At 49.7% G+C, this 22241-nt stretch overlaps 8 protein-coding genes across 8 annotated transcripts; 4 read left to right on the top strand and 4 right to left on the bottom strand.

The window, feature by feature from the left end:
• Positions 1–203: 203 nt before the first annotated feature.
• Positions 204–2453, bottom strand: BKA67DRAFT_344512 (serine hydroxymethyltransferase-like protein). The gene is made up of 3 exons (XM_046096327.1): positions 2188–2453; positions 1975–2025; positions 204–1904 (listed from the first exon to the last, which is right to left on the bottom strand). The coding sequence occupies exons 1-3, from the start codon at positions 2248–2250 to the stop codon at positions 552–554; spliced, it is 1467 nt and encodes a 488-aa protein (XP_045956306.1). The 5' UTR covers positions 2251–2453; the 3' UTR covers positions 204–551.
• A 1908-nt stretch (positions 2454–4361) lies between these two features.
• BKA67DRAFT_344507 (uncharacterized protein) lies at positions 4362–5184 on the bottom strand. The gene is made up of 2 exons (XM_046096326.1): positions 4954–5184; positions 4362–4892 (listed from the first exon to the last, which is right to left on the bottom strand). The coding sequence occupies exons 1-2, from the start codon at positions 4972–4974 to the stop codon at positions 4458–4460; spliced, it is 456 nt and encodes a 151-aa protein (XP_045956307.1). The 5' UTR covers positions 4975–5184; the 3' UTR covers positions 4362–4457.
• Positions 5185–8381: 3197 nt separating this feature from the next.
• Positions 8382–10244, top strand: BKA67DRAFT_680406 (major facilitator superfamily domain-containing protein; the record flags this gene model as incomplete). The annotated part of the gene is made up of 3 exons (XM_046108900.1): positions 8382–8992; positions 9041–9996; positions 10048–10244. The coding sequence occupies exons 1-3, from the start codon at positions 8808–8810 to the stop codon at positions 10242–10244; spliced, it is 1338 nt and encodes a 445-aa protein (XP_045956308.1). The 5' UTR covers positions 8382–8807.
• Positions 10245–10605: 361 nt separating this feature from the next.
• On the bottom strand, positions 10606–12033 carry BKA67DRAFT_660801 (flavocytochrome c; the record flags this gene model as incomplete). Its single annotated transcript, XM_046107688.1, has 1 exon — positions 10606–12033. One exon carries the CDS (start codon positions 12031–12033, stop codon positions 10606–10608), a length of 1428 nt encoding a protein of 475 aa, XP_045956309.1.
• Positions 12034–13962: 1929 nt separating this feature from the next.
• On the top strand, positions 13963–15322 carry BKA67DRAFT_660802 (putative vacuolar protease A; the record flags this gene model as incomplete). Its single annotated transcript, XM_046107689.1, has 3 exons — positions 13963–14061; positions 14130–14283; positions 14382–15322. 3 exons carry the CDS (start codon positions 13963–13965, stop codon positions 15320–15322), a joined length of 1194 nt encoding a protein of 397 aa, XP_045956310.1.
• Positions 15323–15582: 260 nt separating this feature from the next.
• On the bottom strand, positions 15583–16860 carry BKA67DRAFT_660803 (kinase-like domain-containing protein; the record flags this gene model as incomplete). Its single annotated transcript, XM_046107690.1, has 1 exon — positions 15583–16860. The coding sequence occupies one exon, from the start codon at positions 16858–16860 to the stop codon at positions 15583–15585; it is 1278 nt and encodes a 425-aa protein (XP_045956311.1).
• A 1623-nt stretch (positions 16861–18483) lies between these two features.
• Positions 18484–19998, top strand: BKA67DRAFT_520217 (glycoside hydrolase superfamily; the record flags this gene model as incomplete). Its single annotated transcript, XM_046098160.1, has 2 exons — positions 18484–19115; positions 19215–19998. The coding sequence occupies 2 exons, from the start codon at positions 18484–18486 to the stop codon at positions 19996–19998; spliced, it is 1416 nt and encodes a 471-aa protein (XP_045956312.1).
• Positions 19999–20383: 385 nt separating this feature from the next.
• BKA67DRAFT_572722 (uncharacterized protein) lies at positions 20384–21648 on the top strand. Its single transcript, XM_046103308.1, has one exon. It carries the CDS (start codon positions 20681–20683, stop codon positions 21431–21433), a length of 753 nt encoding a protein of 250 aa, XP_045956313.1. The 5' UTR covers positions 20384–20680; the 3' UTR covers positions 21434–21648.
• Positions 21649–22241: the final 593 nt, after the last annotated feature.

The raw sequence follows: 22241 nt of genomic DNA on the forward strand, positions 1-22241 counted from the left end.
ATCTGCATCTGGGGGCGACATTGCGATATGCAACTTGTTTTACCAAATTGTTAAAGAAATCAACCGAATTTTTTTGACGCTCAAGTTCATAGAAACAAATCCTGTTGCTAGAGTCATGTTAGAATCGGTCATACTAGCATTCCATCCTGAAGTGATGACATTGGGTAAATGACGTGCTAGGATGCGGGCACTGCTCCAACTGGAATTATTACATCATTGACCATTCAATCACATGCAACTGTCACAAAACACAAACGTCTTGCGTCAAATGATCCGAGCTAAAAAGCTTCGGTTTCACTGTATTATACAGTTTTCATAGTAAAAGCAAGACACCCGCTGTGTTGAAGCAGTGTAAACCCAAATGCCATATGGCAACCCAGCCCCCAAACTGCTCGTAAGCAGTAACGCCTTATAATATGCATGACTATTTGTCTTCCGTTTTCCAGATGTTAAAACCTGGACTCCTTGTTTCACGCCGAGAAAAGTTGAGTTACCCCTGATCATCTCTCATATACGGTTGAACCTCATCAATCATTGCCGGTGATGTCTTCTTAGATACCAGCATCGACTCTCCAGCCCTCAACAGGCAGAGGGAACTTGAGGCAGTAAGCCGAGATCTCCTTCTTCAGGTTGTTGATCTTCTCAACCTCGCCTCCAGTGATCTTGGCTCTGAAGTCCTTGAGCTTGTTAGCCTCCTTGGGCAGAGCAGCCTGGACCTCCTTGCAGATCTTGATGCTCTGGTCAATGTACTCAGCAACCTTGTCGAAGTCCTTGGTGCCGAAGCCACGAGAAGTCATGGCAGGGGTACCGATGCGGATACCGCAGGGGGTAAGAGCGGACTTGTCACCAGGGATACTGTTCTTGTTGCAGGCAATGTTGATCTGCTCGAGGACGGCCTCGACACGAGCACCGTCCAAAGCCTGAGGACGCAAGTCAACGAGGACCATGTGCGAGTCAGTGCCGTCCGAGACAAGCTTGTAGCCGAGCTCCTTGAACTTGACCTCCAAAGCCTTGGCGTTCTCGACGACCTGCTTCTGGTAGGCCTTGAACTCGGGAGTAGCAGCCTGCTTCAGGGCGACAGCAAGGGCAGTGATGGTGTGGTTGTGGGGACCACCCTGGTGACCAGGGAAGACCGAGAAGTTGATCTTGTCCTCAAGGTCGTAAGGGATCTCCTTGCCAGTCTTGTCGGTGCTGCGGACACCCCTGCGGAAGAAGATCATTGCACCACGGGGACCACGGAGGGACTTGTGGGTGGTGGTGGTGACAACATCGGCGTAATCGAAGGGGGTCTTGATGACACCGGCGGAGATGAGACCAGAGATGTGGGCCATATCAACGACAAGGTAGGCGTTGACGGAGTCGGCGATCTTGCGCATACGGGCGTAGTCGATCTCTCGGCAGTAGGCGGAGGTACCGGCAACAAGGATCTTGGGGCGGAAGATGGAGGCATTCTCCTGGAGTCTGTCGTAGTCAATGATGCCAGTGCTGTCGTTGACGCGGTAGGGCATGGTCTCGAAGTAGGTGGAGATGGCAGAGATCTTCTTGGCGGGGGTTTGGTAACCGTGGCTCAAGTGACCACCGTGAGGAAGGTCAAGACCCATCAGGCGGCCGTGAGGAGGCATGAGGGCCTGGTAGACCTGCAAGTTGGCAGGGCTACCGCTCAAGCTCTGGACGTTGACACCCCACTTGGCAGGGTCGAGGTTGAATGCCTTCAGGGCACGGTTCTGGCAGAGAATCTCGATCTCATCGATGTGCTGGTTGCCACCATAGTATCTGGCACCGGGGAGACCCTCGGAGTACTTGTTGGACATGGGCGAACCGAGGGCATCGAAGACGGCGCGGGATGTGACATTTTCGGAGGCGATGAGGATGATGGACTCCCGCTGACGCTGGATCTCCTTCTTCTGCAGGGGTTGTGAGTATTTGTTTCTCTCGGTGCTCCAAACTACTTTTCGACGAGGAGTTTTCACGTACCATGATCTCAGCAACCTCAGGATCAGAGTCCACGAGGGACTTCTCCAACAACTAGCGGTGTGTCAGCATGCCCCATGCACTTGATTCTGAATCTGAATTTGAATTTGAATTTGCATTCAACAATCGAAACACCACGGCAGTTACGCCGTGGCCACGAGGGGCAATGGTGAAGGGGGGGGGGGGGGGGGGGGGGGGGGGGGGGGTACTGCTAACCTCCTTGTGCTCGCTGGAGAGAGCGTAGGTGGCCTCTTGGCCATTGGCACTGGTGGTAGACATGTTGCGAGTGGTTTGCTTTGCAATTGGGTATCAGCAAAAGTCTTGAGAGGATTATGCTGGCAGGAAGCAGGCAGTAAGCAGCACTGAGGAGGCGAGGGGTAGGGGAAGAGCTCATAAAATACTTCGATCGATAAAAAATCCTTTGGAGCTAAAGTACAGAATTTTAGCGGAGCTTGAGCGGCCTGCGTGGCGGGCTGGCGGGGTGTTTGCTTCCTCACGCCCCCCTAGCCCCTCACCGGGCTACTCAAGGAACCACTCGTAGGGCTCGCAAATGCCTTAACGGATCCGTAGATGGCCTACATTTTCCAATCGAAGAGGCACTAACCCGTTAGCGTCTGGCAAGGAACAATTCGGGGTCGCGTGCCAAGCTGCGAGCTCGGCCAACGACACCATTAGCCCCGATCACATGATTCGTACGTGCAGCAGTTTGCACGGTTCAGAAAGCAGCAGCCCGAACATTTATCGCGGTCTGGTCAATTATGGATCAAGACATCCTTTTGCCCCAAGTGCACTGTCAACAATCTCTCCCATGCGTGTCCGTCTAGGAGTCTGTATGATCTCGTAAAGGTTCGGCTGGATGGTCCGATCTACACAGGCATTTCCGGCTCATAGTCCGTGTCTATCTTGCGCATAGTATATCCTCTGGTTTCAGATACCATGCTCGGGCTCAACACTGCCAAAATGCTCTTACTCGTTGGCATGGCGCAAAAAAGAAACTAAATATGAATATATAAATATAAATAAGAGTAAAAAAAAACCCCGCTCATTCGTAAAACTATTCCTGGCCCCCGTAAATCGCACAGGTAGAGTACGGCACTAGTATTTCTTGCTACTAAGCAGATTGGCCGTCTCCAAATGAAGGAAGTGCAGATATAAGCTGGTTTTGTGTTTAAACTATGTGAGAGGTATTTTCTTCTGATTGCTCCAACCGGTTGAAAAGACTTATATGTTGGGATATTACAGCGCTCTCACCCGGGTCCGACACACCCAACAGCCTTGATGGGAGAACGGAAAACATGCCAACACGCTCATAAACTCGACCACCTCCTAATTTCTTAAGCACGGGACCTGCGAACCCTTTGTGAACCCACGGCTGTCGTTGCATTTCGTTGGCTTAGGCAGAGTCAAACACCACCATCCTTACGTACGATGATACCCTGTACACCGAAGGTACAATGACCAGTATTTCTGGCACGGGATCTGCTCATGCGCAATCAGGCTGGAAATTGAGCAGAGCCAAACACGGATGAGATACTTCAATAGCCCTTCCCCTGACAGACAGGACTAAGCTCTTCGTGTCATCTTCGATTCCAGGTTGCCCCATCAATCGAATATCTATACAGTATGGTGTCCACTCGGCTGTTTCGCCGTATTCATTCCTTCTGTTCGAGCCTGGGAGGAAGCTCCGGTAAATGCGTTATTTCACCATCGACAGATAGCCATGGACAAGTTGAGGCACAGAGCGCGGCTGGCCGCGGAGGCAATAATTCTGCAGGCCCTCGCGTCATCCATAGTAGGTGATGAGGTATCAACTGATCCTTGTACCACAGTCCGTCAGCATATCGCAGCCCGCGTGCTGAATTAATCGGGGATACGATCCCAGCAATAGCCGGCTTCCTGTCGGTGCTGACAGTGATCTGGAATCAAGAGAACGGACTGACGACCATCCTCCAGTTCTCCATGAACTTCTGGTCCCATTCACTGCGCCTCAGTGCGATTCACTGTGCCATACGACTCATTCGAGCAACAGTCCCTGAAACCGGCTGATTCAAAGAATGTAGCAGGCTTGGCGCCGCTAATAGACCTCGGAGATGCCATCTGATATTTTCGGGTACTTTCCTCGTTCTTCCAGCGCGACGGCCTTCGGGACAAGAGTCGTTGGCTATGCGCGAAGAGCATTCCCAGAAGATGCCGTTGGCTGTAAAGTGGAGAATCTGTTGTGACAAGAGTCGTTCCTGGATGACCCATGCTCGGGTGTTAAGCGGGGCATCTTGGATCCGTTTCTCTAGGATCATATTCAAGTCTCTCGATTCCCACTCGGCGCAGGCATACACCCCGTTGTTTGGAGATCCGGCGATGCGGCACGGATGGTAGCTCGGAGGGCTTCTATACTTGTAACACCCTTGGTCATTACTTGCTGACCAAGTCGCAGCTACAGTAAGTGTCGAATTGGAATAGACCTCTCCTATCCGAGCAGCTTCAAGCTTCTAGTCATCTTTCGAATCTTGAATTATGCATAACGAGTCAACCCATAAATATCGATGGCTGAGTCGCTGAGTGATGTCGACGCCGTCAGCAATCGTTTTCGGTAGAGAAGTGGTATCGATCTCTTCAAGAAAGTTGAGCAAACTGGTCCCAGTGAGGACGAGCGGCTTCCCACGACCCCAACAATAACTAAGCGTAAGATATGGGGCGTCTGTGGGCAATACGTGGCTCATGGCCAATCGAATAGTTCGGGAAGAAGTCGAATGCCCTACATCTAGTAGTCGCGTAGGGAGAAATCCCGATCCGGTCGAAGCACAGGACCTATCTTTTTGAATACAATCGTCGAGCCATTTTCTTGTTAGGCTCAAGCAGCTGTCCGATGATGTATGCAAACTTTGTCTGGGCTTCATCTGGTGCGTTGATACCCACCATGTCCCCTGACATATCGTACAGTCAATGGCAATATTCCCTACGAGTCAGAGTTACGAGCCAACTCACATTCATCATCGTCCGGCCCATGTGAATGTTTATCTAGTGCCCAGTGTTTTTCCCGGCAGATGTCTAACTTCTGGTTGAAGATAGATGCGCCATCGGCCCTTGTAAGATTGATTTCCAGGATGCATAGCGGCCAACAATAATAGCTGTATGCTCTGAGGAGACCTTCAGAGACTTTCTGCTTGATATCATCGTTCATGAGGACCACAACGCAGACAGCGAATGCGAGCGCGTTAGCCTTCTGGAAGTGGCTACCTAAATAGGGCTCAACGGCATTTCCTAGCAAGCTACACAAATGACACCCGTTCTTAGCTGAAGCCTCTAGCTTTGCGACAGAGTCGTAATGATCGTATGTCTCCTGTACATCCAAATCCTTGCACTTCCCGCGAATTATATATAAGTCCCTGACAATGTATTGGCACGCTGTGCATAACATATCTACTTTGCAGGTCGCATTATGATCGGTTTCAGCCGATGATGGGGCCTCCGTCATATTTGGTCGCAGGTCAATAAAAACTGGAAAACGGTCTCGGTGATGATTTGATAGATAGTATTGATGATCAAGAGACGCCTGTGGAGACCTCAGTGGAATTTCTCTTGACAATTAAAGAAAAATCGAGAATTATGTCGCTAGTGACTAGTAGATTATGCTCATTCATAGTGGACCGACATTCGAGGCGATGTGCGGCACAATGGACCGTTGAACAGTGGGGTTCAAAGGCCCCTGTAAAATACAGACTGACAGGACATTAACAGTTGCTACATGCGTCAGGAGGATAACTTGCTAAACATGATTTATCTTCTATTGGTAAGATTTCACAACTAGAGTTGGGCTTCATAAAATAGACTATATTTTGATACTCGAACCGGAACAACTAGCTCTCGTTACCTCTTCATTGATAGTATAGACGAAGTTTTCTACCCTTCACGCCGTGTAGATATACTAGCTAGTAGCAGCCGAAGAATGACGTCGAACGTAGTTACCATACGAGAGAGCCACGCCATGTTGTGTTCTGTTTGTTACTTCAAGAGACAGCAGTCATCATGCTAGTAGAATGAAGCCATTCTGAAAGTTCAATATCTGTTATACTGACGGTATGTCAATGCTGGTGCGTTACGGTGTGGGGTGTATGTTGTCGTGATTGAGCAAGGCGGAGGATCTCATACAATAGAAGTCATAATACTGATGAATACCGTTGAGGGGAGAGTGACGCGCGTCACTCTTCCTGTGAGTGTCTAGGTATATTTATCGGAGCCAACAAATATTGGTAGCAGCCGTTATAGCAGTGAGAGGCATCGCAATATAACTCACCTTTGAGATATACGATATAAAAAAACAAGATCTGACCAAACTTGACAAGATAAAGGTTTAAAGAATTCAATATCTTCTGGGTGTCGATCTCCTCGAGTTGGCGGAGCACTAATGACGAATATGCTCAAAAATTGTTACATGTTGTAATACAACGTGTTGAGACAAAAAAGATTGTGAACTAGAGAATCTTGCTTTAAGAGTGTCATGCCTAGTCTAGCCTCATTGAATACCAAATATTCATGTTTGAGTACAGCGTTATGGTTGTTTATACCCCGATTTTGCTACTCGATTGATTTCCGCATATCATATTATGTCAGTGGTCAGTCCTGACCAATGATTCGACTATACTTTTCTACTTCGCCGGAAATTCGTTCCTTCAATCAGTCACAAGCTGTGGTTATGAAAAATCAAGCGTTAAATATCTTGGACAATTACGTGGAAACGGATTTCTACGACCGATATACACTGTAGCCTGTTCTTTTACCACTATACATCACCAGCTTATACAGTGATTACAACCTGAGTGATCAGGTTCCGTTCTAGGTCTATCGAATATTTCAAATTGTAAATTCAAAACTACTTAAAGGCTCTTCAACAGACACTTGCCCTTTATAGCAAGCTGATTTGCCATTCACACAATGATGCTCAAAACAGACACGCTACATCGTCAAATGGGCTCGACAGCGCGCTTGTGCCTAGACTAGCCATCTGATGTGGGACAATAAAACTGAGCCCATGCTCGATTCTTTGATTCGATTGTTAGAGGCGTAGTGCCGTTTGGTGATTGAAATGCACCGTCATTGCAACACGTCTTCTATGGTATGTTGTAGCTTGAATATATGATTCCGGGTGTTTGGCAAAATGGTGGTACGGACATGTTGATTTTATGTAACCAAGTGATGTGTATGGATACACTCTCCACTGACTGACTGTATCGCAAAAACTGACTGAGCTGCCGAGGCTGTTGGCTACTGTATAACCAGTAATAGTATAATAAAAGTGAATGGAATTGAACCGAAGCAATCATGCCACGGCAGGGACCGCAAGTTTTTCATCAAACAGTGTATTGAACAACCAGAATGCTAACAATTTACACGACAAATGCTATTGTTAGCCTGAGAGAGTCGTATCGGGACACGCAGCAAACGATATTAATAAGGTCAATTTATGCCAATGATTTTAAGTTGGTCATAATGTGTTGGAATATTGATGAATCTAGAAGCATTTTTTGAGTCAACTCTAAAGTTTCGGTCGCTAGTCGCATATATTCCAATGACCATTCCAAATGGAAACTAAATATATCGAACAGTATGGTCGGACATTGAAAAGCGCTTGCGCGATTTAGATGAGCGTTGATATATCCCAAGTTGACAATGTGCTCAGAAATCAGACAACTTTGTTCAGTGGGAACAGCTCCAATTGCACTAAGTCAATGAACCTCAAACCCTGCCCACACTTACCGGGCTCATCCGAACTAATTAGAACTTGTGATGCTGAACCATATCGGCTCGATGGCACGGATGATATGAGTATCCAGAGTTGCGCAATCTGCCTAGCAACCCTGGTTAAGAATTTTTGTTCTCTCGGCGCCTAGACTAGGCCTCTGGGGAAAATGCGGGTTCTAGGGTCCGACCCATGAGCTTATCTCAACTTTAATTTGGAACCCTGGGTCAAGATTTGTGAGGCCAGAAAGCTGGCCTCGGAGCAGAAGTCATTGATTAAATCTGGCCAGTATTATCACAACAAATGGAATAAATAATCAACGCATGTCTGGAAACTCGTGATGTTTTCCGTCATCTCGCTTCGAAGAGATGATCAATATCCTAGTGCGTCAAGTCCCTGTACCGGCAGTGGAGGTGTCGTGAGCCGAGGAGCCTGGGTTCTTACGCGGCGACGAGGGTCAGATCCAAAAAAGACGTTGCCAAGGATAATCTTCTGACATGTGTTCCAATCGAATCGCCTCAGACGTGTAAGCTTTTCTAATTTGGTGGGATACAAACGCCGCCGCTTATCGCAAGAGGATAGATGCCCGGTGGAATATGCAGCCACAATCTGCAGAACCCGGGCGCGGTTCCGCACTATCTAGGATATCAGTGATAAATCTTCGACTTTTGTATCAAATTGATTGGTGCTGAATAATGTGTTCAGAGACATGAGCTTACATGCAGTTCAATGTTGCACTCACCCTTGTTTTCGTACACCTGCCGGCTTCAGCTGGATCCACAGATTCGGGTCTCGATCGTGGTTTCCTTCCCGTGGGTAAGCCCTGGTAGCTGACAAGGTTGTCTAAAATCGAACTCTATAAGAGTTGGTGGCGCCTGGATATTGACGATAGGTCTCCAGAGGATACGCCAGCGGCCGCCGATTTTCTTCTCTTAATTCCTACGCATCGCGCGTCTAGGAACTCACTAATTTGGAGTTCTTGATCACGATAGAGAAGATTGTGTACCGCAAGTTCACTCCAGTCCACCATCGTTATTCATTTCCATCATCTTTCCAGTCGGTGCCCTCTAAAAAGGAGTTTAAAACAAATAAAATATTGAGCATGTCGGATACCCTGCAGGCGGACATTCCGTCCACGAAGCCACCCAGCTCCGAGCTGAAGGATGACAAGTCAGGCTCAGTGTCGGTGCACGTTGCCGAAGCTCAAGGCTTTGACAAGAAAGAGACCAAGCGCCTCTTGCGAAAGCTCGATTGGCATCTTATCCCGTTCATGAGTTTGATTTATTTGTAAGTTCAACCTTGGGAATATTATGTGACGCAACTGATGTTTTGCAGACTCTGCTTTTTGGACCGTACAAACATCGGAAATGCTCGATTGGACAACTTGGAGCAGGACTTGCACCTGCAGGGCATCCAGTACAATGATTGTCTCGCGATTTTATTTCCGTTTTATATCGCCGCTGAGATTCCCTCCAACATGATGATGAAGCGCCTCCGACCGTCTATCTGGCTGACATTCATCATGGTCTTTTGGTCTGCGGCCATGATTGGACAGGGCTTTGTCAAGAATTATTCTGGCCTTATGGCTACGCGTGTATTCTTGGGGGTCTTTGAAGGCGGTCTATTCCCTGGCGTGAACTACTACATCACGCAGTGGTATTGCAGGCATGAGACCGGCTTTCGCATGGCACTTTTCTTCTCTGCAGCTACCCTTGCTGGTGCTTTCGGTGGTATCCTTGCTCGTGGTATTGCAGAGATGAGCGGAGTTGGTGGTCTGCACGCCTGGTCCTGGATTTTTATCCTCGAAGGCCTTCTCAGTATCATCGTGTCCTTCACGGCCTACTGGGCGATTTACGACTACCCCGCTACAGCACAATTCCTCACCAACAGTGAAAGAAACGAGGTCGAGCGCCGTCTTCTCGAGGACCACGGTCACCTATCTAACGACTTCGACGTCAAGTATGTGTGGCAGGCAATCAAGGACTGGAAGATATATATTTTCATGCTCATTTGTATGGCCGGCTTCTGCCCCATCTATTCGTTCTCTCTTTTCCTGCCAACCATCATCAAAAACATGGGATATACAGCAAATAATGCTCAGCTCATGTCGGTCCCTCCTTACGTATTCGCCTGCGTCTTCACTATTGGCGCTAGTTACTTTGCCGACAAGGTTCGTCAGCGTGGAGTTTTCCTGCTTGGCTTCCAGGCTGTGGCTGTTGTTGGTTTCTCTATGCTTGCCGGCAGCGGGCATGCACCAGTTCAGTACACTGGCACCGTTCTGGCCGCCATTGGTAGGTTTTGACAAAACGAAGACTCGAGTCCTCTACTAACGCCTAGTGCAGGTATCTACCCCCAGATTCCCCTTGGCATGGCATGGAATGGTGCCAATATCGGTGGAAGTCTCAAGCGCGGCACCGGTATTGCTATGCAAGTCATGGGTGGCAACTGCGGTGGTATCATCGCATCTTACGTCTACCTCACTCGTGACGGGCCGAGATATATCACTGGCCATTGTATCCTAATCGGCTTTGTCGTGTGAGTTTTTTTTTTTTCATCGCCAGACTGATCCGATTCGAAATAGGTACTGACTTATGCTAGCATGGCCTTTTGCCTGACTCTTTTCATGACGATCTGGTGCCGTCAGGAGAATGCGAGGCGCGAGGCATTGATGGCCGAGCGCGGTGTTCAAGAGCTGACAGAGGAGGAGAAGGCGCTCGAGCGAGAGCTGGCTGATGATGTGCTGTGGTTCCGTTTTCAGATCTAGCTGAGCACAGCTCATGAGTCGTGGGTTTAGGAGTGAAAGGGCACACTCATGTTAGACAGGTAGAGTATACAAGAGCAGTGTCAAATATGGGGCTTGCCTTGTTACTGTAAACCATAAAGTTGTGTTATTAATATGCTTACTTACGTAACGCCGCTTTCGCTGCATGTGAGCCAGCGATTCTCCCGTACACAACACACTCAAGCAAAGAAGAGCCACCTAACCTATTGTCTCCATGGATACCACCAGTGATCTCGCCTGCTGCCCACAGACCCGCAATTGGTGTCTTGTCCTTCCTCAGTACCTGTGTATCTTGGTTGAATGCTGCGCCACCCATCGTGAAATGTGTAATTGGCGTGACTTTACCCACACACACTTCCTGCTCGCGGTTCTCCTCCCCAGGTTTGAGCGTCCAGTGACCAAAAGACTTCCGGCCATATTCTGAATCTGAGCCAGAGGCCACGGCTGAGGCATATTTATCCACCGTCTCAATGATGACCGGATCCAAGTCCTTGATCTTCTTCTTCTCCATAAGCCCCTTGAAGGTATAGAACCCCAAATGTCCCTTCGCAGCCTCACAGGCGCCGGGGTCGAGGAGGAGCGTCACGTCCCACTGGGTAGTACTTGTCTCGCTGATCTGCCGAGCGAGCGCCATGATCGCCGCGCTCACATGTGCTCGCGTGCCGAGTTCGTCGACAAACCGCGTGCCTTCGTGGTCGAGGAGGATGCCGCCCTCCCCGCGGAGCGCCTCGGCGGCCAGGAACTTGTATCGAGCTTCGGGCTCCTTGGGATCCACGAACCCGGTGGGGTGAATCTGAACACTGTCCATATCCACGAAGGCGGCGTTGATCTCTCCCAGGATATGGTGGGATGCGGGGCGGTCGTCGTTCGTAGACGGCAGACCGGCAAGATCGGGACGATGTTCCGCTAGGAGGCCTGTTGCGTCGCCAGCGAAGCCTCCTGCGGCGAAGACTACGGCCCCTTCGAGGTCTTGTGTCTGTCCCTCGTGGGCATATCTGACGCCCGTCACCGCTGAATCGGTATTGCGAGTGAGGGAGAGCACTTCCGCGCCGTTCGTGAGCTGGAACTTCTCACTCTCTCCCAGTTTCTTCAGGATTGCGCTGACAATCGAAAACCCCGGTGTTCCCTTTACACCCCGATGCGTCCTGGAAACGGAGTGGCCACCCAGAGTCGCGACGACACTGAGGTCAATCTCGAACTCGTCTACCAACCATTGGACCGCCGAGGCGGACTCGCCCGTGAGCTTCTTTACCAACGTCTCCCGGTCGACCAGGTCGTCTTTCCTCTTGGGGTCCGTAAACCGGCGGCCCGCGGAACGCACCGTGTCATCATAGAAGAGGTCATCTTTCTCGACGCCAGCCGCTCGCTGGAAGGCGGTGCCTGCTCCGTTGATGCCGGACGAGGCCTTGATGCTATTTCCACCTGGTTTGGGGGCGCGGTCCAGCATGCGCACGGAGGCGCCGGCTTTGAGGGCCTCGTAGGCGGCAGAGAGACCTGCCAGCCCCGAGCCGACCACAATTACTGGCTGAGATTGAGATTCAGTCATTATCGACGATGTTGTAAATCTCGCACTTGCTTGCGATAATGATTGTAGACTCCGTGTTATCAATGTACTATACCGCATGCCCAGGATAGTAAGTCCTATGCTGATGATGGTAAAGAGCAAGCGCTTGGAGAAAGGCATGCATTCAGGAATTCCATGTGCAAGAAGTGTGATGTTGTTGTTATATGGGTGATGGTATGTCGGACCTGAAATACGTTAACCTTCATGAGCGGCTGATCAGCCCACGTCAGATCGTATGATCGGACGTCGGGGCCGTCGCCCGGGCCGAAAACATGACCCTGCAAAGCTGGAACACCAACTTAGAAATAGACCAGTCACTCAGCATGTATAATATGATTTCTGAAATTCAGCTTGTGTCGTTTCAATTCGGTGACACCATACTAATGCCGTTTACAGGACCGCACGATTGTAAAGAACATTGCCGAGGAATGAGGGCTCAATTGGCGAATTTACATTGCCACACTGACGAAAATGGGCACTTTGACACGGAAATATTGTACTTGAAAAATGAATCTAATTACTGGACGCCCAGTATCCGAAGGCATCGAAGCCGAGTTCAGGGATGAGTGAGGCGACCGACGCAATTTACCAGTCTGAGGGTGCCTCTTGATAAGCGTAACTATATTCTGACTGCTGGACAAAATGTCAGTATGAGTGAGCTGTCAATCAAACCTCTGAACACACGGCTATGACTTTGACGGCTTTGCATTCAACCATAAAGATATGTATGAACTGCTATTATACCACCAATATAGAGTATGTTCATGTCCTGATTGGTTGTTGACCTTGACCGGGTCGCCAAGATCCACCCGGGCTATCCGCGACGAGCTTGAGCAACATTGGGCCCGAGACATGACAGGAGTTGTGAGCGCCGCAGTTGTGATCCTCCAAGTATGATAATAGGTGTGGATGATTATGGGATGGCGACTCCTGTAGTATTATAGCACAAGGTGAGATTTCTGAAGATACCAACATGACAATTGATAAGATGTTCGGATCCGTAGCTTGGTCGGGATCTTGCTGTCGCAGCACTAACACATAAGAGGCAGGGAGAGACAGATGGGGCATGGGGTGGGTGAACAGGCAAATGGATTGATTGCGTGGCTCGGTCAGCAGGACGAACCGGTCAATGGTGAGTCGGTAGGTCAAGGCGACAGGACAGGGGAAATGTGAGGTGTAATTGGTGTATGTAATTGATAGTAATCGATGCAATGAATTTCAGGCGTCAGTCGGTGACAATGACTGAACTTCCGTGAAGTTGGCATGGATGGCGAGCTGCGCAAGCTGGCGACGGTACCTGCTTTTGCCAACAACCTGGACGGGGCTTGGGCAAGCTTGGGGGGCTAGTGATGGTTGCCAGGTGGCGACGCGACTGTCGCAGATGGCTGTGATTGGTTGAGATCCAAGCCACGCACCTTAATCCTTCACGTTTAGGGGAATTAGTGGGTCATGGCTCTTGGCCGTTGTCGTCACAAGAACTCAAGGCAACGAGAAACCGCAGGCATTGAGACGCACGAGACGCACGAGACCTCGGGGGCCCCATCGAGTGTCCCGTCTCCCATCTCTCATCTGCCCCCTCCCCATCTCCCATCGCTATCAGCAGTCTGCAGGCTAGTTAGTACGTGGTACGAGCAAAGTACATAATAAACTACGTTAGCGCCCTGTCTCACGCCTGCCTCGCCTGCCTCCGCATCCACCCCCAGCTTCGGCTTCGGAGCTCCCAGCATCTCGTCATACTTGAATCGAAGCTCCCTCCTCTCATCATCATCATCACCATCACACTGCCAACAAACACCAAACAACACAGCATTCAAATCCCATCAGTGCGGTCATCGCTCTACTTCCGCACGTCGTCCATTTCCTTCATTGGAAGTTATTGTTTGTTCACGCATCTCTAAGTGCTTGCCTATCATGAAGGGAGCTCTGCTTACAGCAGCTGCGCTGCTTGGAGCCGCTGAGGCCGGCGTCCACAAGATGAAGCTTCAGAAGATTCCCCTTTCAGAACAGCTCGTGAGTCGGATCACCTGTCATCCACTGCATCGCTGCGACAGTGCAGTACTAACCACGGAAACCCACAGGACTCTTACCCCATCGATCTACAGATGAAGGGACTCGGCCAGAAGTACATGGGCGCCAGACCCGAGACCCATGCCCAAGCCATGTTCAAGGAGACGTCGTTCCACGCCGACAAGAACCACCCTCTGCCCATCAGCAACTTCATGAACGCCCAGTGTACGTTTCCAGGCCCCCTCTTCTCTATATGACATGAATGATCACGTCTCTGTTGATCGCAATCACTCAATCATACTAATTCGCGCTCCTCCCAACAGACTTCTCCGACATCTCCATCGGTACTCCTCCCCAGGAGTTCAAGGTTATCCTCGATACCGGCAGCTCCAACCTTTGGGTACCCAGCCAGTCCTGTGGAAGCATCGCCTGCTACCTGCACTCCAAGTATGACTCGTCAGCCTCATCCTCATACAAGAAGAATGGCTCCGACTTTGAGATCCGTTACGGATCTGGTAGCATGAAGGGCTTTGTCTCCAACGACAAGCTCGTCATTGGCGACCTCACAATCAAGAACCAAGACTTTGCCGAGGCTACCAGCGAGCCCGGTCTGGCTTTTGCCTTCGGTCGATTTGACGGAATCCTCGGTCTGGGTTTCGACAGACTATCCGTCAACGGCATTGTCCCTCCTTTCTACCAGTTGATCAACCAGGGTCTCGTCGACGAGCCTGTTTTTGCCTTCTACCTTTCTAGTGAGAATGGTGACGACTCTTCCGAGGTTGTCTTTGGTGGCATCGACAAGGATCACTACACTGGCAAGATCACCGAGATTCCCCTACGCCGTAAGGCCTACTGGGAGGTTGATCTTGACTCCATCACTTTCGGCGACGAGACTGCCGAGCTCGAAAACACTGGAGTCATCTTGGACACTGGCACATCTTTGATCGCCCTTCCCACCGATCTTGCTGAGCTTCTCAACAAGGAGATTGGTGCCAAGAAAGGCTTCAACGGCCAATACACCGTTGACTGCTCCGCCCGTGACAGCTTGCCCGATGTCAGCTTCAAGCTGAGCGGTTACGACTTTGCCATTACTCCTTACGATTACATCCTCGAAGTTCAGGGCAGCTGTATCTCTACTTTCATGGGCATGGACTTCCCTGCTCCCGTCGGTCCCTTGGCCATCCTGGGTGATGCTTTCCTCCGCAAGTGGTACTCCATCTATGATGTTGGTAAGGGAACTGTTGGTCTTGCCAAGGCCAAATAAACGATCCCCGAGAAGCGCTTAGGATTGAGGGTGCGACATTGCCCTTGGATTAGGTTTATGGGAATTGTTCCAAGTCGGACAGAGTTTTTCTTTTTATGTTATTAATTACCAGGCATGGCGAGTTCCTCCTGTAAAAACACTACAAGGCTGACACATTTCTTTGCACCAAAAATAAACCATCAAAGGCATGATATCGTCTTCATATTTGTGATATTCCAATTTGCTCGCTGGTCGCCCAAACGAGCCAGTGCTTCTTTGGCTTATGTCGCCTGTTCTAACCTGGATTGCAATTGCGTCCAATTAATGTACCAGTCCAGGCAGTTATTGAAATACATTTCAGATTCCAGAGGCACCATATGCTTTCTTATGATCATCTTCCATTGAGCATCCAACAATGAGTCATTGTAGTGTGTACGCACCCAGTCCCACCAATTGGGATAGAAGCCACTCTGAGCGAAGTCCACAAAGCCAGCAAATCTGTTATTCTCTATCATGATATGGCGAGCCGACACATCACCATGCGAGAACACGAAGGGCGTCATCACTGGCACGCGCATGCGGATGAATTCCATCTGTGGCACAGCGATTTTGTCGGTGCTGAGCGCCGACACCACACGGTCCAAAATTTCATCCTGGGACATACAGGGCTGAATCGCAGCGTCTTCTGCGCACCCAAAAAATGCCCCGGCATTCAGGAACGCACCGCCGTTGGCGCCGCTCATGCATTCATTGGTGACTGAGTGCAGCTCTCTCAGGTGCTCGGCCACGCTCCGAGCAATATCCTCACGTGTTTCCGCATCCAGGTCGGGCCAGGCTTCCTCAAGCGTTTGGCCGGGCAGGCGAGACGTGAGCAGGAACGCGCACGAGCTGGGCCCCTCCGTCCAGCTGGCCAGCACTTGCGGCACGGGCGCCGAGGTGTGCCGGGCCGCGAACTCCAGGTTCCGCGCTTCGTAGGCCAGCCGGCCGGAAACGTCGCGCTCGAGCTCCTTGAGAACCGACCGCTGGCCCAGCGCCCAGACCCCGCGCGGCGCCGTCGACGAGGTCTGGAGCAGCTTGATGTGGCCTCGGTATGTCGATGGAGGTGGCTCCGGGGCGTGAAGGTCTCTAGCTGGCGCGCCACAGATACGGCAGGGGTTGCGCGAAATCGACGCGGTGCGTGGTGGTGAGCGCGTGTAGTACGAGTTCAGCCGCCAGCTCTGCTGGGAGCCGGTCGACCCGCTCGAACCTGTTTCGGAGCCACTGTCGTCGTACTCCGAGGACGACGGGTCTTCGAAGGTGCTTTTTGTGGTACCTGATTGCTTGATCAGCTCGTCGGTCCAGTTGTCAGGTGACGGTCGGTCATATCTGGAACCGGGTCGTAGGGCTAAAGGCGTCGCCACGCCGGAGCCGCCCTCTGGGGTTGGCGCGAGGATGCGTATGATTGGAGTCGGCGTTGCTGTTTGTTCAAGTTGCGATTGCTTGGACGGTGAGTCGGTATAGGACTCCGCCAAGCTATTTGGTGGCGGTAGCTCTGGATATGAGTTACTCGGAGCCCACATTTCGCTGGGGTATTTAGAATCATGTAAGATGGATGAGAGACAGTTCAGTGAAGCAGTGACCTTCTTCGTTCATGGTTGTAAAACTTCTCAACTGGTTTTCCAGTTTCATATGTTCTTTTGTTCGAGGTTCATTGTTTCCGACGATCATGTCAGTCCGGCAAAATGCGGAACAAGGCCTCAAAATTAGGTATTTCCAATTCCGGATTGTCATTGTATCTTAGTCTTTATTTTTCGACAGCGTATTGAGACAGCACTTAAACGACTTCATTGGACACTCATACTGTCCAAAAACAAATTCGACAATTCATAGTGATGTTTCCTTACACAGGTTTGGAGAGTACAGAGAATACCCGCAAACTAGGATTTCGTGTATATATATATATGCCCGTGACGTTCGTTTTCTGAGTGTAATAACTTAGACGTACTTGATATATTAATCTGTTTTAGGCTGCTTGTATAGTATACTTTCAAACCCAGTTGCTGTGAAAGAACACAGTGAACACCTGGTCATCGGTAAAGAGGGTAGATAAAGGACATGATGCTTGATCTTGTGTGAGTAAAATTGGCGAGGGCGCATAGATGTAATTACATCGAAGCTAAGGTAAGTCATGTATCCTAGGCACATCGTCATTTTGGATGTGTGTGATGTTCCATGCCTACAATGGTATAGGTGCGCATCATCGGTGTTCAGAGTATAGACTATGATCAACTAGCCTACAGGCGTTGGATAGTGCTCAATTCAAAGCATACATAGGACTAAGTGGCACCAGTATAGCAGGTTAACATTCCATTGCCCCAGCGATTAAAGGAGCTCAATGCAGCAAACTTAATGTTCCCGGCATACGCATTCGGTCGAAGCCCACGAAATCGCCAAGTAATTAGTATTCATGAGTCCGCGCAATCCCCTAAATTTGGACAATTACCGGTATAACATGAGTTCTTGAATGTCTGATCCTGTATTATGAGCTCCTGTTTTGTCCCGGAGAATTTGGATCATGAATTTGATTGGGGATTTTCGGTTACCATTAAAATAGATGCACTATGTACAACCTTAAATATCAAACTGTGTCTACCTATTTACCTATCTGCCTATCTTCCGGTAAACCCACGATGTTAGAAGGTCCACATTCCGACGTCGTGCCTGGCACTCTGAACATGTCATAGGGCGCCTTCACGCTCATAAATCGGTATAAAACAAATTAAAAATATGGTACTTAAAAATCCTCATTGAGTGCCAGCAGAGCAATCAAAAGAATGCGCCTTGTGTCCTCGGTGCAGATGCTCCGTCTTTACTCTTTGAAACCAGGAGCTCTGTCTGTGGCTGAATGCTGCGAATGATTTAACCGCCTTTTACCAGCGACGTCGTCCCTGAGGTGAGAATAGGAAGTCAAGGCAGCCAATGCACCGTCATAAGACCGGCAGATATTAGCCACTTATTATTTCCTCCTAGTCTAGTCTTCCATTTACGCATATCTTATGGCTAATGATAGAGGTTCCTTATTTTTTTTTAAACCTATATTACACCGCCGACAATGCATACCGACACGCCTTATTTAAGAAAGCTAGCCGGCCTCCCCAACCTGATATCCAGCCTGTGCCATTGTTCTCGAAAAGTAGCCCTTGATGATCTTTGAATTATATTGTATTATTGCCACGGCCCTCGGGGCTCTGGCGTGGTCTCCCAAATCACTCGAAACTCGACAGTCTGCAACAACTGTAACAGTGAACCTAGACCAGCAATACCAACGTATTGATGGCTTTGGATGCTCAGAAGCTTTTCAGCGCGCTGTGCAAATATCTAAACTGTCCGGAGATAAGCAGCAAGAAGCACTAGATTTGCTCTTTAGTACAACATCTGGCGCAGGACTTTCAATTCTGCGCAATGGCATCGGATCATCGCCGGACATGAGCTCTGACCATATGGTCAGCATTGCACCGAAGTCACCTGGCGGTCCTTCCAAACCTCTCGTATATACTTGGGATGGCAGTGACAACAAACAACTCTGGGTGTCACAGGAAGCAGTCAAGCGAGGTGTGCGGACCATATATGCCGATGCCTGGTCAGCGCCAGGGTATATGAAGACGAATGGGAACGATGCCAACGGCGGGAGTTTGTGCGGCGTCAGCGGTGCTACTTGTTCTAGTGGAGACTGGAGACAGGCCTATGCGGACTACCTGGTGCAATATGTCAATTTCTATGCTCAAGAAGGAGTCAACATCACCCATCTGGGTTTTCTCAACGAGCCAGACTTAACGTGAGTCTTGTTACTGTAAATGTATTCATGCTACCTCTGCTGGAGCTTAACCGGTTCAAATCGAGTATATCGTGAGGATACGCTGACACAGACGAATAGCACGAGCTACGCATCTATGCGTTCTTCTGGCACACAAGCCGCAGACTTCATCAAGATTCTCGGGCCAACGCTCCAGAAAGCCAATCTCTCGTATGTAGGGATTAACTGTTGCGATGCTGAAGGTTGGTCCAGCCAGGCGAGCATGCTAAGCCAGCTATCCTCCGTGGACGCGTACATTTCGACAATCACGGCGCATTCATACACGTCCTCGCCGGGCTCGCCCATGAACACCCGGCACCCGGTGTGGCAAACAGAAGCGGCCGATCTCAATGGAGCGTGGACGGCGACATGGTACGCAAGTGGTGGTGCTGGCGAGGGAATGACCTGGGCAAACAACATATACACAGCCGTCGTCAATGCAAACAGCTCGGCCTACCTGTATTGGATCGGTGTGCAGGGAGGCAACACGAACTCGAAACTAGTCCGTATCGACGGCAATAACGTACTCGCTTCGAAGCGTCTCTGGGCCTTTGGGCAGTGGAGTCGATTCGTACGACCTGGTGCCTACAGAGTAGGTGTATCAGGGGCAAAGTCCGGCGTTAAGACCTCGGCGTTTCGCAACGTGGATGATCGAGTCGCTGTGCAGTTTATCAACACTGGTTCCTCAGCTGCTTCGTTGGCTGTTAAAGTCTCAGGTGGCAACGGCTTCAAGGTCAGCAATGCGGCAGCTTCTGTTACTGATAATTCCCACGATCTGGATGTGTTGGCTGTAACTCTCACTGATGAGATAGCTGCCGTTAGTGTACCGTCTAGGTCGATGGTCACAGTCATCTTGCAACAATAAGCAGCAATATAGCATTTATAGTTTTCCACTAATATAGCTCCTGTGAGAGATCGTAATGTGCAGTACTGAACACTTATTAGATAATATTTTTAACTGAAGGCACAGCTCTACGGAAACGCTCACAGACTCACTGGGCGCTGTTATACGGGCTCTAAGCATGATATCCTCCACTGATCATTGCCGGCATAAAACTGATCGGCTGACCGTATTTCTGTTCCTGCCATTGGTACGTACGTTTATGCCTAAATTACATGCATCAATCACAGCATCATTGGCCAATCAGCACAATGTTCACCGCAACCATGCAGATAACCTCGGCCAAGATCCCCTCGAAACATGCCTACATAACGTGAGGCCCGGAAAGACAACAATACAAGCGCTGTTTGAGCAATCTAATAGACTGAAAGTACTTCAGGAACGTGAAAAGCCGGTTCGTTTGGTCGCCATCGTGATAATGTCCTACGACGTCAAGGGTAAGGTCGCCATCGTCACTGGCGCCGGATCTGGTGAGTAAGCTAAAGCTATAAGAGCAGAAGAAGTAACCAAGAACAATCCACGGGCATATGCCTTTCACTAGCACAGAAACTCATCGAGGTGGGTTGCTCGGTCATGGTTGCAGATCTTGCGCTCCGTCCGGAAGCCGGGCGCGCCTATGAACATCATCTTCACCGCGACTTAGTCGATGAACCCTTTATTGTCTTTCACCGAACAGATCTGCGTGATTGGGGTCAGATCGGTGGGCTATTCGACAGGAGTCTGTGGATTTTTGGGGCGTGTTAATATTGTGGTCAATGGCGCAGCCATTTTTGAGCCACCGTCGAGCTCATTCTGGCATCCTCCTGACTCGAGCATAGCCAAAGATCCCATAGACTCGAATCCGGGACAATATGAAGTCTTCTCAGTCAATACCGTAGCGCCCATCCGGCTTGCGCAGATTGCGATCGATTACTGGCTACGCAACAAGGACGTCGATGGCAATCTGCTGTGGCTGGTCAGCATGGGTGCATACATCCACACAATGCTGTCCCCGCTCTACTTCTCCAGCAAAGCGGCTGTATTGAGTATGGTAAAATCACTTGGGCCTATGAAGGAGTCGTTTGGTATTCGTAATTCAGCAGTATGCCCAGGTGCGGTATGGACGCCCATATTTAATCCCGAGTATGCCCGTGGGAGGTTACGCGAACAAGACGTATCGTTGTCAGCTGAAGAGTGTGCTTCTCTCATCATGCAAGTCCTCCAGGAACCGCAGTACGGTGATGGCAGCGTTGTCGAAGTCCAGAAGATTGGTGCCAAGGAAGACCCGCAAGTGAACGTGAGAGATGTACCTCTTGAGGCCCTATACCCTACTGTCTCAGCCTTAGACCAAGTGAAGGCGGCATTGGCAGAAGAAGAGGAGCTTGTCAAGACACTGAGCACAAGTGGTATGCATAAATGACGACAGGGTGTTGGCAATCCAGATGCCAGCGTATCAAGGGTACTAGAATAAGCGAGTCTCTCGTGGCAGCTTGGATAGTCGCAGTGATGTTGACGAATCCCTGGGTGTGATTTGCGTTATCCCCGGGATATTTGCTTGCATGTAATAGACAATGCATGATGCAAGTCATGATGAGTTCCATCTTATCGATAGGCCATTGCCGTCATAAAGGTACCAAGGGGCGTCTTTCGAAACACAGAAAGCCCTCATATTTCCAAATCGTCTGTACTTGTAATTGGATACTCCGAACCGATTGATAACACAGGACGTCTTATGTGCTTTATTCCATGCGTTACATGCGAGAAGTGCTACCATAGCCATAGGCTAGTGGGCAATAAGGTTGCCCACGAAACTGGTTTATAATAGAAGCGATGCTCATTCGGTATTCTAATAAGGATCTCCAAAAGATTATTCTTCCCGTCGGTTATTGTCGTACTTGAAATTTTGTTCCTATCATCGATGTGGAACGTCAAAGTCTCTCTTTTCAAGTTATTTACAGGAATATTGAGCCTTGTCAAATCCAGCCCACTGTGACATGGAAGACACGACAGGCTGTGACCGATACGGAATGTAGGAGATTCGTAATTTGCTGTGGCAATTTGACACGAAATGAGATAACTTTCAGCCACCCATTAAACGAACGGATTTCCTTGACTCATAACTTGTCAAGCGTTTTGCCGATACTTGCTGCACTATTCACGTGCTGTCACATGAATCACACTAATGTCGGAAACACAAGGTTGTATGGTTACCACTTAGTAGTGCACGT

This window comes from Truncatella angustata (genome assembly GCF_020726525.1).
Source record: "Truncatella angustata strain MPI-SDFR-AT-0073 chromosome Unknown BKA67scaffold_6, whole genome shotgun sequence".
Classification (NCBI taxonomy): Eukaryota; Fungi; Ascomycota; class Sordariomycetes; order Amphisphaeriales; family Sporocadaceae; genus Truncatella; species Truncatella angustata.